This window comes from Mesocricetus auratus, unplaced genomic scaffold (assembly GCF_017639785.1).
Source record: "Mesocricetus auratus isolate SY011 unplaced genomic scaffold, BCM_Maur_2.0 Super-Scaffold_100018, whole genome shotgun sequence".
Taxonomy (NCBI): Eukaryota; Metazoa; Chordata; class Mammalia; order Rodentia; family Cricetidae; genus Mesocricetus; species Mesocricetus auratus.
The window spans coordinates 688,486-704,141 of NW_024429199.1; the positions used below are offsets into that span (position 1 = coordinate 688,486).

At 47.9% G+C, this 15,656-nt stretch overlaps 1 protein-coding gene across 4 annotated transcripts in view; it reads right to left on the reverse strand.

Annotated features, from left to right (window-relative positions):
* Nucleotides 1-3,209: 3,209 nt before the first annotated feature.
* The window catches only part of Pdss2 (decaprenyl diphosphate synthase subunit 2), a 218,033-nt gene continuing 205,586 nt past the window's right edge, over nucleotides 3,210-15,656 (reverse strand). For 3 of the 4 annotated variants that reach the window (XM_040758279.1, XM_040758277.1, XM_040758278.1), the window contains one exon: nucleotides 3,210-4,023. In XM_040758279.1, the coding sequence (XP_040614213.1) occupies nucleotides 3,865-4,023 (159 nt within the window). In that variant the 3' untranslated portion in view covers nucleotides 3,210-3,864. Of the gene's footprint in view, nucleotides 4,024-12,158; nucleotides 12,860-15,656 lie in introns of those variants that run through there. The other variant, XM_040758280.1, reaches the window with a different exon arrangement.

Consider the following 15,656-nt stretch of genomic DNA (forward strand, 5'->3'; position numbering starts at 1 on the left):
GGCTAGAGTTGAACCGAACTAAGAAACATACTCATGACAAGTAAGCAGGAGGAACCAGACATGATAGCGCAGTCTATAACCGTCCTAAGAACCAAATAAAGGGGAGAACAATCTGGAAGACAGCAGAGTGGCAGCTGATTACTGTGTTTTTTTCCTTCCTCCCTCAGACAGGGTTTGTCTGTGTAACAGTCCTGACTGTCCTAGAACTCACAGAGATCCACCTGCTTCTGCCTCCCCAGTGCCGGGATTAAAGGCATATGCCAACACCGCCTGGCCTCAAAAACAGTATTTTTAAATTGAAGAATATTTTGATTTGCCTGCATGAGTATTTTGGCTGCAGACATGTTTGCACCCACAGAGACTGGAAGAGGGCACTGGTGCCCTTGGAACTGGACTTACCGACCATTGTGAACTGCCATCTGTGCTGGGCTGCCTCCAGCAAGCACTCTTAACCCCGAGTCATCTCTCTATTCCCAAATTGAAGAATTTAAAAGACTTTTTAATTTAAAAGAAGGATATACTCAGCTGGTAGAGTACTCTTGTAACTTGCACAAAGTCCTAGGTTTGGTCCCCAGTACTGCCCGATTTGGGGTGCAAGCCTGCAGTCCCAGTACTCTGGAGGTGGGGGCAGGAGAATCAGCAGTTCAAGGTCATCCTTAACCACACAGAAAATGTGAAGACCTTGACTCAATACGGGAAACTTGCTTCATAAATGTCCCCAAAAGGCTGGAACTGGTCTAGATGGTGCGGACGCAGTTACAATCTGCTGTGAGAGGTTTTTGTTTTTTCAAGACAGGCTTTTTTTTTGTTGTTGTTGTATTGTTTTGGAGGCTGTCCTGGAACTGAACTCGATCTGTAGACCAGGCTGGCCTCAAACTCACAGAGATCCACCTGCCTCTGCCTCCGGAGTGCTGGGATTAAAGGTGTGCACCACCAGCGCCCGGCTTGCTGTGAGAGTTAACTTAAAGTTTTTTTGGGTTTTGTTTTTGGAGATAGTCTGACTATGTAGCATTGACTGCCCTGGAACTAACCGTGTAGACCAGGCTGGCCTAGTTAGAGATCCACCTGCCTCCGCCCCTGGAGTGCTGAGATTAAAGGAGTATTCCACCACACTCTGCAAGGTTCTTCCTAAATCTGGGAGAGAGGAGAGGGAGGATCAGAGCAAGGAGAAGGGTTCTGGGCATAGGGAGGAGTAGACTGTATAGCCAGTGAGAAGAAAGCAAAGGTTTAAGAGCAGGGTGTGGAGTCAGGGCATTTTGTTGCTCCAAGTGTGAGAAGCTGAGTCCCTCTTCCAGCGCATAACCCAACACTCCCAAAAATAGCTGGGAGTTCATGAAAGCGCCTGCAACTCCAGTGCTATAGGTGGGGAGACAGGAGTGTTGTCCTTTTGTTTAAGTTAATGCAAGCGCGCCATAGAACACAGATATGAGAGATACATTAACCATAGTTTACTACAGGGCAGGAGAGTGAGAGAGAGGGAGGGTAAGGGGTGTGTCAGTCTCTTAAAGGGGTCCTTTGCACCTGCGTGCAGACTGGCTCTCATGGAACCCTGGGCTGACCCGAGTACTGCCTGAGTGCATTCTGCCAGGTAACAGGGCCAGGCAGCATAATGCCTGAACCTTTCGAGGAGGATCCTGGGACACCGGTGGATCAAGGTGCATATAGATAGCACTTGGGAGGTGGAGCCAGGAATACCGGGAGTTCAAGGCCAGCCTGTGATACACCGCACTCCATCTTTTTTTCCTTTTTCTTTTTCTTTAAAGGAGGGGACAGAGTAGAGACCATAGAGGCTGCTGGGAAGATAAAAGAGGTAGGGAAGGTCCTAAAGAAAGCAGAGAGTGGGCGTCACAACACAAGAATCCAGCCTGTCACATGAGCAGATGGAGTGGCTTAGGTCACATAAGAGGCAGCTGGGTCAGAAGCTCACCACCTGGCTCCCTGTCTGCTGTCAGAGGCTCTCACGGTTGCCCTTTCCTCCTCCGGGATCTTCTGCAATCGTTTACTAAGTCAGAAATGGCAAACTTTTTTTTAAGACAGGGTCTATTCAGTTCAAGCTGGTCTTTGAACTCACTCTGTAGCCCAGCCAGGCTACCTCAGCCTGCTGGATTCCAGGTGTGGCCACTCCAGTGTGCCACGGTAAACTCACAAAGTGAAGCAAGCCTGGGAGGGACTTCGTCCTTACCTCATTTAATCTCATTTTATGTAAGAGGGAATTGAGGTGAGAGGGTCTGATTTTTGAAAGGCCATATAGAGAACTAGACCTGAGGCACAGTCCAGGCTCTCATTCTTATAAAGCCACCCAGTTGCATCCAGACTCCTCCTTGTGAAAGTTAACGATTAGAACCTAGGCAGACCTATAGCATTGTAACCATAGTTACTAATTAAGCCAAGTTTACTGAGAAGAGCCATTGCAAACAGAGGCGTGGAATGTTCTATGGACAATCCAAGGACTACAGAATATGGTAGTGTAAGCCATTCAATCATCATGGAGCCCACTCATAAATCTTAACCTCTCTAGGCTTCCATTTTCTCCTCACTGCAAGCCACATGCTGGGCCTGGATGAAACTTTTGGAGGAGGCATTCAACTAAAAAAACTTCCCCTAGTGTTTGAGTGAAGTGGGTAATACAATCTGCTACTGTGTTTGCTGTCTCCAGATAGGGCTGTAATTACACCACACAAGGAGGATGGCAGCTGAGTCTCAATCGAGATCATTTAGCCTTCTTGTCAACGGTAGCGTTGTATTGCATTGTGCAAACCACAGAAACCATCTCCCATGAACCGCGCTAAGACAGTGTCCGATTGCAGCCTGTGTGACTGCTTATGCTCTTTCTGTGACTCTGTCTGTGGTGGCTCAAGACCAAAAGTTGACGTTCTGGGGTTAAAATAGAACTCCCACCACAATCATTCCAGTTCTGAAAGTTGTAAAAACCTGAGGTAGTCCCTAAATCAAAGCCTCATAAGTGAATACACTGTATTTGAAAAAAAAAAACTGGCATTTGAAATGTGTCTTGTTTGCTTTTAGGACAAGGTTTCTCTGTGTAGCCCTGGCTGTCCTAGAAATCATGATGTAGACCAGGCTGGGTTTGAACTCAGAAATCCACCTGCCTCTGCCTCCCAAGAGCTGGGATTAAAGGTGTGCATCACCAGGCTTGGCTTGAAATGTGTCCTAGACTTGATCTTTAAGAAAGAAAGGCAGACGATTTCTGATACAATTGAATCAACACCTGGTAACACTTTAATATTCAACTTCAAGTATGGCAACTGCCTAACATTTTCCCCACCGCTCCCAAATCTGATAAAAAACCTCGGTGTACAAGCCTCTCACATTACACCCACAGAGACATGATTTTGAGACAGTAAGCAAGCCCTGTTTTTGCTTAACTCATAGAGGAACGGTTCTCCACTACAATGGACTGGTCATCGGGGTTTGATGTGTCCTCGCTGGCTGGCATCCAGTGTTTCTCTTGACACCTGCAGCTTCCAGCTTGCTCTGTCCTCTTCAGAAGGAAAACCACAGCCATCGCCCTGGCGCCATCCCTGGTGTGGTCCAATCAATAAGGACTTATTTCCTGTGCATTTGCTGAGGTCATGGGAGTGAGTCTCATTAATTATTTCTGTTGCTGCAGCCTCAAGTGTGCTCTGGTGTGACAAGTGAAAACCGTGTGACCTTTTTTTCCTTCTCATTTTGTTTGTAGTGGTTCCAAAAAGATAGATTCATTAAGCAACGAGATAAAAGAACAGGAAAAAATACATATGTTTTTAAAATCATTAACATATTAGTTTTCTCATCATAAAAGCTCTCCTGTCCACCTATTCGCTGGGTTTTTCAGCTAAGGAACAATAGTGTCTTTTTAATTTGGTGTCATGAAAATCTGGTCACAGCAAACACAATGTTTTCTAAAGCCGATCTGGCCTCTGAGGGAGGGAAGCTCTCCAGGGCCTCCAGTGCCTTGTTTCCATGGTAACGACACAGGTCAATAGCTGAAGTCACACCTTTGCCAGCTTTGATTGTTTCTCGCAACTGTTAAGAAACAAAAGCACAATAAGTCAGTTTTTGGATGTACAGTGAGTGAGGGCCACAATTTAACTGGGGGTGTGTTGGAAACAAAGGCAGGGACAGATGTGAATCCAGTATCTCTGCTCCCTCCCATGGGGAAAGAGGCCATCATTCCAGGCGATCTCCAGCACCATTCTCTAAGGCTACAGGAGTGCGCTCCAGAGCCGCACAATAGGCTCCAATCAGCCCAATTACATCCCTCCCACACCCGCCCCTTGATCTGCAGAAAGGGCCGTGCTGAGCAGGCAGTAGAAGGCCAAGCAGAGATTTCTCTGGCACTCACAATTCAGCAGCCTAATCCTTTATTCCAGGAAGCCTCCACTAACATCTTCATTCAAACTTAAATTAAAGCAACAACAACAACAACAACAACCTCATGTTGACACAGTGATCAGAATGAAAATTCATGACATATTATTAAACCTTAGACTTGTTTAAAAATCAAAATATTTTACTTGGGAAGAATGAAACAAAGCATTTTTGTAAAGAATAAAACTCTCACTAACCAACCAACGGACTCACAATTTCTCTCTGTGATTATAAGGACCAAGGGGTCAGAAGGAGTGGATGCTATCATCCAAGGACATCTTGGCCCCGCCCCTTAGGGGACCTAGCAGAGTGAGCTACCCCTGCGGGCATGGCAAGCAGCACCCTGACTCAGTACGCAGGCGCAAAAGGTCCCTTTGCGATAAACTCCGCCCACTCCCGCTCTCTTTATATCATTCCTCCGAAGAGGAAGGCAGCACTGTCTGTCTGTCTGTCTCCCTTCCTCCCTTCTCCTACCCACTTCCCTTCCCTTCCCTTAAGAAACTTCCCATGTAAGTTCTGCCTGATGGCATGTTTGCCCCTGGCCCACCATGGCACCCGCCAAGGCCCACTCGCCGCATACCAGAGGCAGGTGGGTTTCTGTGAGTTAAAAGCCAACCTGGACCACATGGCCAAACCCTATTTCAAAAACCAACCAACAAACCAAGAACAAATGGACGGGTATAGATCTGGCCCAGCTTGGCCTCCTCCTCAGAGCAGCACCATGTTGGGTGGTTCACACTAGCTTAACTCCAGCTCCAGGGGGACCTTGCTTCCACAGGCAACTGCACCCGTGTGTACAGACCCATACACGTAACTAATGATAAAAAAATTTTTTTTCTTGGTTTTTCGAGGCAGGGTTTTTCTCTATTGTTTTGGAGGCTGTCCTGGAACTCACTCTGTAGACCAGGCTGGCCTCGAACTCACAGAGATCCGCCTGCCTCTGCCTCCCGAGTGCTGGGATTAAAGGCGTGCGCCACCAACGCCCGGCCTGATAAAAATCTTTTAAAAAATCAAAATGATTGTGATTTTGAGCTGGAAAAGGAGTCATCTTTGATCTTAAATGACGTTGTCAGAGTTTGATAGTCTTCTCAGTGAACGTGTTGAAGGTCTCTCTCATTCCCTCAGTCAGACAAAGACAAAGTCAGGAAAGGCTACTTAAGGCTGCTTCAGGGAGCTATCCAAGTAATCCCTCCAGGGCCTTCCCTCGGCCACGGGGGACAGACTCATATCTTCATCCTGGATACCGGGGTCACAGCAGTGAGTACTGTGTGTCTCTCTCACCTGTGACAGATGTGGACAGTTTCTTTGTGGATTTTGGTTTTTTTTTTTTGAGACAGTTTCTCTGTGTAGCCCTGGCTGTCCTGGAACTCAGATAGGCCTGCCTCTGCCTCCTGAGTGCTGGGGTTAAAGGCGTGCGCCACCACCGCCGGCTCTGATGTGGAGTTTTCATTGACACAGTCAGTGCGCCCTCATCCATGCTGCTCTTGGACTTATGCTTTGTTCTTTTCTCCTGTGCTTCTAGCCCCCAGCTAGGTTACTTTTCACAATGACCTCCTGAAGAGCCTCCCCAAACCACGCTGCATCACCGAACTACACCCACCATGCCACACTGTAAGACTGGCAATGCATACTATGTTGCAGGTACAGTCTTGCCCAAAGCCGGCCTCGGCTGCCCAACAGCGGTAGCAGTCCCAGCTGTTTCAGGAAGGATGTGTGGAAGTCCTTCCTCACACCCAGCTTCATTTTCTCCCTTCCTGACTTTCCTCATTATTAAGGAGACTCACTTGCATGTTTGGGAGCTGACACAGGGCTCTGCTGGGGTCATCTTTCCATGTCTAGTAAGCTCCCCAGCTCTCACCTGGGTGGGAGACACTCTACTTCCTGGGATGATGGCACTAGGAGCTGGCTGCTCTTCCTCTAGGCTGGCAGATTACCCTGGTTCTCCTGGAGGACAGTATTACTGCACAGTGTTGTCTTTTCAGGTTCGACTCACTGACTTCTTTGTGAGACTTTATGCTACATACTGTATAATTCATGAAACATGAATAAAAAATATATGCTGGTTTATTACTCTAATTATATAATCAGGAGGTCAGAGGTCCAGAGAAATAGATGGAACTCGGCAAAGCTGAGGTGAGAGGTCACATTTTTTATTTTTTCTTCTAGCATGGTGTGTGTGTGTGTGTGTGTGTGTGTGTGTGTGTGTGTGTGTGTGTGTGTATGCACCCACCAAATCATGGGTGAGGAGGTCAGGTTCTCTCCTACCTTATGAGGATTCTGGGGATCAAACCCATGTCACACTTGTGCAGCAAGCGCCTTTACCTGCTAAGCCATTTCCCTTTTTTGGGGACAGCACATCACTTTGCCTGGCCAACCCACTATATAGTCCCTGCCTGCCTTACACTCCAGCCATTTTGCTCCAGCCTCCCCCAAGAGATGGGATTACGAGCACGTCCCACCGTCCACTCAGGCCACATGTGGATGCCTTGTCCTCCAGAGGCACGCACCATAAACTTCAGATTCTGAGCACCCACACAGAATATTCGAGCCTAGGTCCCCAGTCTGCTGACAGTTACTGAGCGCACACCCAGCCTCAAGTTTCTATTATAGTTTGCCGTTTGAGGGAAGCCCCTCAACTGTTCTCAGCTTGAAGTGACGATGTATCAGCTCCTGGGGAGGGTGGAGAGCTGCATGAGAGAGCATGGATTACTGGGTGGTGTAAGCCACTTATAGCTCAGCCTCCCTCCAAGACCTCAGCTGCTGTTGCCTATGGCATCCCACCATCAGATCAGCTCTGCTCTGGGAGGTGTGTAGTGACATCAACGGCAGCTGGACTCAGATCCTGAGGACACTTAGTAGGTAGAGTGTGCCCCCATTTTCTTCATCTGCAACCTCCCGGGACCTGAATTGGACAGGTCCATGGTTTAGATTCTAGGCTGACAATGCAGGCATGTGGATGTATGTCTACAGGAATTATGTTGAATTTCTAAGAACTCAAGGAGCACCCACTACATGTGAGAGAGGAATGACCCTTCTCATGAGCCAGCGGCTAATTGAAGAGAAATGAAACGCAGCAATACCAAGGCAGCACTGTGGTGTCAGAGGTGCAGGGTGGGATTGACACATTAACCAGGAGACTCCAGGAAGCCTTGCAGAGTGGGTTTTGATGAGCAGATGCAAGATCAGGAGTAGCAGGAGAATTGTAGGGAAAGAGAGCGGCAGGGCAAGTGTGCACACCGGAAACAGTTGTGAGCAGCAGGCGAATGTGCACACAGTTGTGAGCGGCAGGCGAGTGTGCACACAGTTGAGAGCGGCAGGCGAGTGTGAACACAGTTGAGAGCGGCAGGCGAGTGTGCACACGGGAACACAGTTGAGAGCGGCTGGCGAGTGTGCACACCGGAAACAGTTGAGAGCGGCAGGGCGAGTGTGCACACAGTTGAGAGCGGCAGGCGAGTGTGCACACAGTTGAGAGCGGCAGGCGAGTGTGCACACGGGAACACAGTTGTGAGCGGCAGGCGAGTGTGCACACGGGAACACAGTTGAGAGCGGCAGGCGAGTGTGCACACGGGAACACAGTTGAGAGCGGCTGGCGAGTGTGCACACAGTTGAGAGCGGCAGGCGAGTGTGCACACGGGAACACAGTTGAGAGCGGCAGGTGAGTGTGCACACAGTTGTGAGCAGCAGGCGAGTGTGCACACAGTTGAGAGCGGCTGGCGAGTGTGCACACAGTTGAGAGCGGCAGGCGAGTGTGCACACGGGAACACAGTTGAGAGCGGCAGGCGAGTGTGCACACGGGAACACAGTTGTGAGCGGCAGGCGAGTGTGCACACGGGAACACAGTTGAGAGCGGCAGGCGAGTGTGCACACGGGAACACAGTTGAGAGCGGCAGGCGAGTGTGCACACGGGAACACAGTTGAGAGCGGCAGGCGAGTGTGCACACGGGAACACAGTTGAGAGCGGCAGGCGAGTGTGCACACGGGAACACAGTTGAGAGCAGCAGGCGAGTGTGCACACGGGAACACAGTTGTGAGCAGCAGGCGAGTGTGCACACGGGAACACAGTTGGAAAGGGCACAGCTTGCAGAGTTAGGTGTCAGGGGACCCAGGACAGCTCTAAAAATCGGGGCCAGGAAATTTGTATTTTTTTTCTTCCAAGTTTAACTATAAAGTATTTGAAAACTACAATGCTGTGTGATCCTAGCAGTTAGGAGCCGGAAGCAGGAGGATCAGGAGTTCAGTGAAGATTTCTGTGGTATAATAGCCTATCATGGCTGATTTCAAGCTGCCATGGGGCATGGGACACAAAATTCTTAAATATTTAATTATCACCATTAGGACTTAGCTTGGGCACATCCTTGGTAGCAGGACACTTCTCCCTAGTTTTCACTTGTATCTCCAAAGAATAATCTTTCACATAAGCACAATACTGTGATCTCACTAGGAGAGTTAACTAGAAACTTTTTCTTTCCCCGAGACAGGGTTTCTCTATGTAGCTTTGGGGCCTATCCTGGTACTCACTCTGTAGACCAGGCTGGCCTTGAACTCACAGAGATCCACCTGCCTCTGCCTCCCGAGTACTGGATTAAAGGTGTGCACCACTGCCACCTGGCTAGAAACATTTAAAAAAACCACTTCATTAATTACTATTATTGTGTATGAATGTGAGAGGGGATACGGGCCCGTGCATGCCACAACAATGCGCATGTGGGGTCAGAGGACAGTTTCAGGACTTGGTTCTCTTCCTGCATCATGGGCTCTGGAACTCAAACGCATGTTGTCAGGCTTCCAAGCACGTACTTTGATATGCTGAGCCATCCTGCCAGCCCTGAGAGTTAACTAGAAAAGTCAGGTAATTCCCTACTATCTTGGATGTAGTCCTTGTCTTAGCCTTAATCCAATATTTTTTAACTAAAAAAAAAAAAAAAAAAAAGAAGAAAAAAGTCTGTGGGTCTTCTGCCTGCATATATGTTTGTGTGCCATGACTGTGCAGTGCCTGAGGAGGCCAAAAATGCTGTTGCATCCCCCAGACCAGAGTCGTGGACATTTGTGAGCAGCCATGTGGGTGCTGAGAATTGAACCCAGATCCTCTGGAAGAGTAGCCAGTGCTTCTAACTGCTGAGTCATCGCTCCAGCTCAACCCATGGTTTTTGAATGAAAAAAAAGAAATAAAAAAGGAAGGACATGACTACTCCTAGGTGTGGTGGAGAAGTGTGTTATAGATATGAGGGAAAACAAAGCCATAACCAGAGGCAGGGACATCTGGGAGAGTCCAGGGTAAGCATGACACTGGGCCAGGCCACTGGAAGAGAAGGGGGAAGTGAGAGGAACTGCTGACCAAGAGGGGTGGCCTGGGCCAAGAAAGTGGCATAGGCAAAATGGCTAAGTTATACAGGGGTCAGAGGAGCTGGTAGGGACGGAAGCCCGGCCCAATATCTGGGCTGGAGACTTCTGGGTAGAGGGCAGATATGCTAGCCAGGTAGAGACTGAGGGATTCTGGGAGGTCCTGGGGGCCAGCATCTGTTTTGATGTTAGTGAACACCTCAGCTAGCCATTTGTCCCAGGTTTGAGACATAAGAGTTTTCAGCCATTTTTTAAAACCATGATCAAAGTTCATACCTTACATTTGTCTGCAATGCCAGTTTTGGTTTTTATTTGCCTGTTTTGAGATAGGCTCTTACTAAGTGTCCTCTGGCTGGCTTTGAACTTGGAAAGATCCTCTTGTCTTTGCCTCCCATTGCTGGAATTATAGGCATGTGCCATCATGCTCAATTTTGGAATAACATTTTAGTATCATAACTTTGTGATCCTTGTGTATTTCTCTTTTCTCCTTTCGAGACAAACTCTTGTTTTGCATGCTTGTGTGCCAGCTAGTTTTCTGTCAACTTGACACAAGCTTGCGTTGTCTGGGGAGAGGACCCTCAGTTGAGCAGATGCCTCCATCTAGAAGCCTGTAAGAACTCTGCAGGACACTGTCTTACTTAATGATTGATATGGGTGGGCTCAGTGGTGGTACTGCCCCAGAGCTGGTGGTTTGAGTTGCAGAGGAAGCTGGCTGAACAAGCCAGTACACAGCGCTCTCTCATGGCCTCTGCTAAGTTCCTGCCTCCAGTTCCTGCCCGACTCCCCTCAGTGATGGAGTGTGACCTGAGAGTTGTAAGAAATAAACCCTTTTCTCTCCAAGTTGTTTTTGGTCATCAAAGCAATAGAATCCCTACCAAGACAGCCAGGCTGTCCTGAAACTTGCCATGTAGTCAAGGCTGGCCCTGAACTTATCCTAGTACTCTTGCCTCTGTCTTCTGGTTGTACCCAATGACATTGGCATTGTCATTTTAAAAGAGACAGGTATGCTGTAGAATATTTTTATGTTGTAGGATATTTTGTGAAATTTATTTTACTTTTGAGACTGAGTCTCATGTAGTCTAGGCTGGCCACCAACTCACTGTGTAGCCAAGGATAACCCTTCAGCTTCTGACTTCCCTGTCTTTACCTTCTGAGTGCAGGGATTACAGGCCTCCTTTATTGAATCCAGGAGTTCATATGTGCTGGGCAACTGTTCTTTCACCACACCCCTAGCCCTTCTTTGAACTTTACTGAACCAGGTTCAACTGAATATTTGATGGTAGCTAATAGGGCATTCAATCTTGTAGTCTGCTAGGTCACTTTCCCCAGAATGTTCAAAGCCTCAAGTTCAATTCTCCCTGACCTCACACACTGCAGCACACGAGCTCTGACCTCACACCACACTACAGCACTCGTGCTCTGACGTCACACACTGCAGCACACGTGCTCTGACGTCACACTGCAGCACACGTGCTCTGACCTCACACCACACTGCAGCACACATGCTCTGACCTCACACACTGCAGCACATGTGCCTACAAATCATGTACATACACATGAACAGTAACACAAATAAGCAAACTTTTAAAATTCAAAAACCAATTCCTCTGGCTTCATGCATACTTGGTCTGGAAAAAGCAAAAGCTGATGGAAAGAAAGAGCTTTGGTTCTAAGGCTTGAGAATCACTCTCGACACAGGACATACAAAAATACATACATATACATACGAAAGGTGACTTGTCAGTCCATTTATTTCTCTGATACAGTACTTTAGGGCACTAAGATAATTAAATCTAGACGTCAACTTTATAATTGTGGAAGTGCAGTCCACCTGAAGTAAATTAAGCAAATCCCCTGCTGGAGCATCCAATTAAAGACACGATTGAAAGAGTGGACAGGAAAGGTGAGGTGCATTTTTACTTAACATTTACTGAACACCTCAGTGCACATGTGCTCACGTGACACCTGTCTGAGTAGAAGCCCTGTCTGCTTTTGGAAGCTATGGCTCAAGTTCTTCTAAAACATTGAAGAGTTGCTGGTTACAGTGGCTCACGCCTCTAACTCTAGCACTCGGGAGGGAGAGCCAGGAAGATCTCTGTGAGTATGAGGCCAGCCTGGTCTACACAGTGAGTCCCAGGCTAGCCATGCAAACCTCTCAAAATCTTAGAGGGTGTTCCTGGCATGGGCCGTGACTGGTTACAGAGGCGGAGGCAGCATTGACTCTGCTCAAGGATACCAGGGAAAGATGGGAAACAACATCCTCAGCCCCATCATCTTACCAGAGAGGATGCTGGGATGAGATGCCAAGTGATGTGGACAAGTGTCCGTAGAGAACCAATCTTCCTCCCTCCCTCCCTCCCTCCCTCCCTCCCTCCCTCCCTCCCTCCCTCCCTCCCTTCTTTCTTCCTCTTTCAGACAGGGTCTCATTCTGTAGCCCAAGCTGGATTGGACCTGGCAACAATCCTCTGTCTCAGCCTCCAAGGGCTGGAATTACATGTAGAGCCACCACACCTGGCCAGAGAAGTTTTTCATGGGTTTCTCTATCTAGTCCAGGCTAGCCCTGAAATCATGGCTTTCCTGCCTCGGATTCCTGGGACAGGGATTACAGGCTGTGATAACCTGCCTAGCTGTGATGACAGCCTTATTTATTAGGAAGTAGGAGTGCGCTTTACTTAATTATGGCCACATATTGGATTAAAAAGGTGATCAGCATCTTGGAAAAATGAACAAAGCCTGTCCTCTTCATGCTGGAGTCCATGAGGTAAGCCAGGCATGGTGGAGTACACATATTACCCTAGTGCTGAGTTACATACTGAGCTGAGGGGCCCGGCTGGGCTCCATGGAGACCCTCTGTCAGGAACCAAAACTCAAACCAAACCAGAGACGAATCATTATAGTTTCAGAATCGAGGTAACAGTGAGAAAACACAACGCAGAAATAGGTCCAGTGAAAGCGCCTTCTAGGGTCGTGAGCAGGAGCAGTCCCAGAGTCGAAGGCCCTGGTCACAGTCAGTGCAGTGAGCTCTCGCTGCTCAAGCAGCAGTGCTTACCCGCCTCCCTGAGGGGCATGGCTGGCACCTGCTCTGTACACAGCCCCAGGTGGTGACAGGGCTCTCCCTGATTTGCAGGCCCTGGCAAAGGAGAGGTCACAGCTGTACAAACCAAAGACAAAATTGTCAGCTGGGCACAGCTACAGTTAAGCAAACAAACAAAAAAAAAAAAAGCAAAACACGCCTTTTTCTTTCCCTTTTTTGAGACAGGATTTTGGGTAGGCAAGGCCAGCCTTGAACTCTTGCAGGAGTCACCACACCTGGCTTTGTTATTTATTTTTGTTTTTTTACAGCTGTCCTCCCACGCCTCACACTTGAGAATACTGGCGTGTGCCACCATGCCATGGCGCTTGCTTGCTGCGAGTGGCTTTAGACATTTTAAATTTATTCTGTCTCTCTCCCTCTCCCCCCCCCCCCTCTGTGTGTGTGTAAGAGAACATGTGGGCATGAGTTTGTCACAGCTGTGTGGAAGTTCAGAGGATGACTTTCGGGAGTTGATTTTCTCTTTCCACTGTGGGCTTAGGGGATCCAGCTCAGGACGGCAGGCCCGGGAAAGCAAAAGCTTCTTGTTGATGCATTCTAACCGTCTGACCAACACGGTTGTTGAGCCTTTAAAAATTATGGTGTTTGTTACTGGCGTCTATGAGTTTATTAATGCCACGAACAGAGAGAGGGGGAAACAGCCTGAGGACTCTGAGGAGAGTTCAGGCCGGAGCACTGGAGACGTACAGCATGGCCAGGTCTTTGAAGAGAATCAGAATCTCTTTTTAAAATTCTGTGTCCTGGCCGGGTGTTGGTGGCACATGCCTTTAATCCCAGCACTCGGGAGGCAGAGACAAGTGGATCTCTGTGAGTTTGAGGCCAGCCTGGTCTACAAGAGCTAGTTCCTGGACAGCCAGGACTACACAGTGAAACCCTGTCTCAAACCAAAAAACTGTGTCATTAATGATATATACTAACTGTATGCTAATTATGTATACATTCATGTGTCTGTTAGAATGTGCACATGAGGGCAGGTACCTACAGGGTTCAGAAGAGGGCATCAAAACTCCTGTCTACTACAAGAACAGCATACTGTATTAACTGCTGAGTCATCTCTATAAGTCCTTTTGAAGGCTTTTAAGTATTGTTCCAGACAGGAAAATGTTCAGAAACAATCTGCCATTAAGGCCCAAATTTTGACTCCCACAGGGCTTGACTGATGATCTTGTGGAGTGTGTGTGTGTGGGTGTTGATGGGGGAAGTCCTTCTGTATATATGTTTCTCTTATTGGCCAATGAGGCAGGAAGGTAGGTGAGACTAGGAGAATTCTGGGAAAGGTAGGCAGAGGGTCTGGCCAGAACAGATGCCATATAACCCACCAAAGGAGAAACAGGTCGCCGATAAGCCAAGACCACATGGAAATACTTAGATTTATAGAAATGGTTTAATAATTAAGACAGAGCTAGTCAATAAGAAGCCTAAACCATTGACCAATAGTTTTATAATTAATATAAGTCTCTGTGTGTTCATTTGGGGTTGAAGCAGTGGGGGGACCTAGGCGGGACAAGACAAAATCCAGCAACAGGGGGTTGGTGACAAAAACCAGGATTTAACCGTGTAGAGCCCAAGATAGCCATGGTGACATGTACTTAGTCCCAGCACCTAGGAGGCCGAGGTAAGACAATTCTCGGTTTGGGAAGAGGCTAATATATCTCAAAATAAACACATAAAGTCCTGCCTGCACACTAACTAACAATAAGTAAATTAGGGGCTGGAGAGCTGCTCAGAGGTTGAGAACACTTGTGCTCCCAGCACCCATGTCAAACAGAGGACAACCACCTCTTGGACGACCAGGGCACCCATGTCCCCTTCTGGCCCTGTGGCACCCGCATGCACATGCACATGTACAGAAGTAGCTGCCTATCCAGGCACACATAAATACAAGAAAGAAGTAAATCTAAGAAAACAAAGGATAAGCAGGAACTGGAGAGACTGCTTAGTGGTTAAGAGCATCCATATGGTGGCTTCAACTATTGGTGATTTCAGTTCCAGGGAATCTGACACCTTCTTCTGACTTCCATGGACACTACCAGGTACACATGTGCTACATGTACACATATGCTGGCAAAATACATGTATGTAATATATAATAAGTAAAATAAAAATAAATTAGTTACAGTCTGTAATTGAATAAGAAGAGCAAGTCTTCTCTAGTATTTGATATAATAAGTTTACTATCAATGGAAGAGTTTAAAGTTGTAAAACTACAGCTGGGAACAGTGGCACACACCTGTAAGCCCAGGATGAAAAATTCAAGGTCATCCTTAGCTACACTGCAAATCCAAAGCCAGTGTGGGAGGGAGGGAGGGAAGGAAGGAAGGAAGGAAGGAAGGAAAAGAAAGGAAGACTAAAATAAATATTAGGACTAGAATCCTAATGGGTAAACTGTATTCACTAGCCAGTCCCACTCCAAGACAAGTTACTGGATCATCACCCAGTGAGCCTCTCCCTCATAGGCTTTCTTGTTCACTCCCTAAGAGGCTCCCTCCTCCCTCCCTGTCTCCAAGCAGGGCACCATCACAGATGTCCACCCACTCCTCTCTGCTCCTGATGCAGGGAACACACATGAATGTCCTTCGCAGCTGCTGAGGGCTGTGAAGACTCTCAAGAGTGACAAGCAACTGACCCATGTCTTCAACAGGGACAAAAAGAGAAGGTGTGTGATGGCACTGGGAGTACTGAGTCGATGACAAGATCCAGAGGTTATTAGACAGATGGCTCATGGATGCTAGGAAGACAGGCAATTGTAATGGGGTACCCAGCACAGGCTCATCTTTCTGGAGCAGAACCCAAGCCCTTGCAAATATCAAGTTCACACTGAGCTACACTGCTACCTGCCCCCATCCTGAGAGTGGAA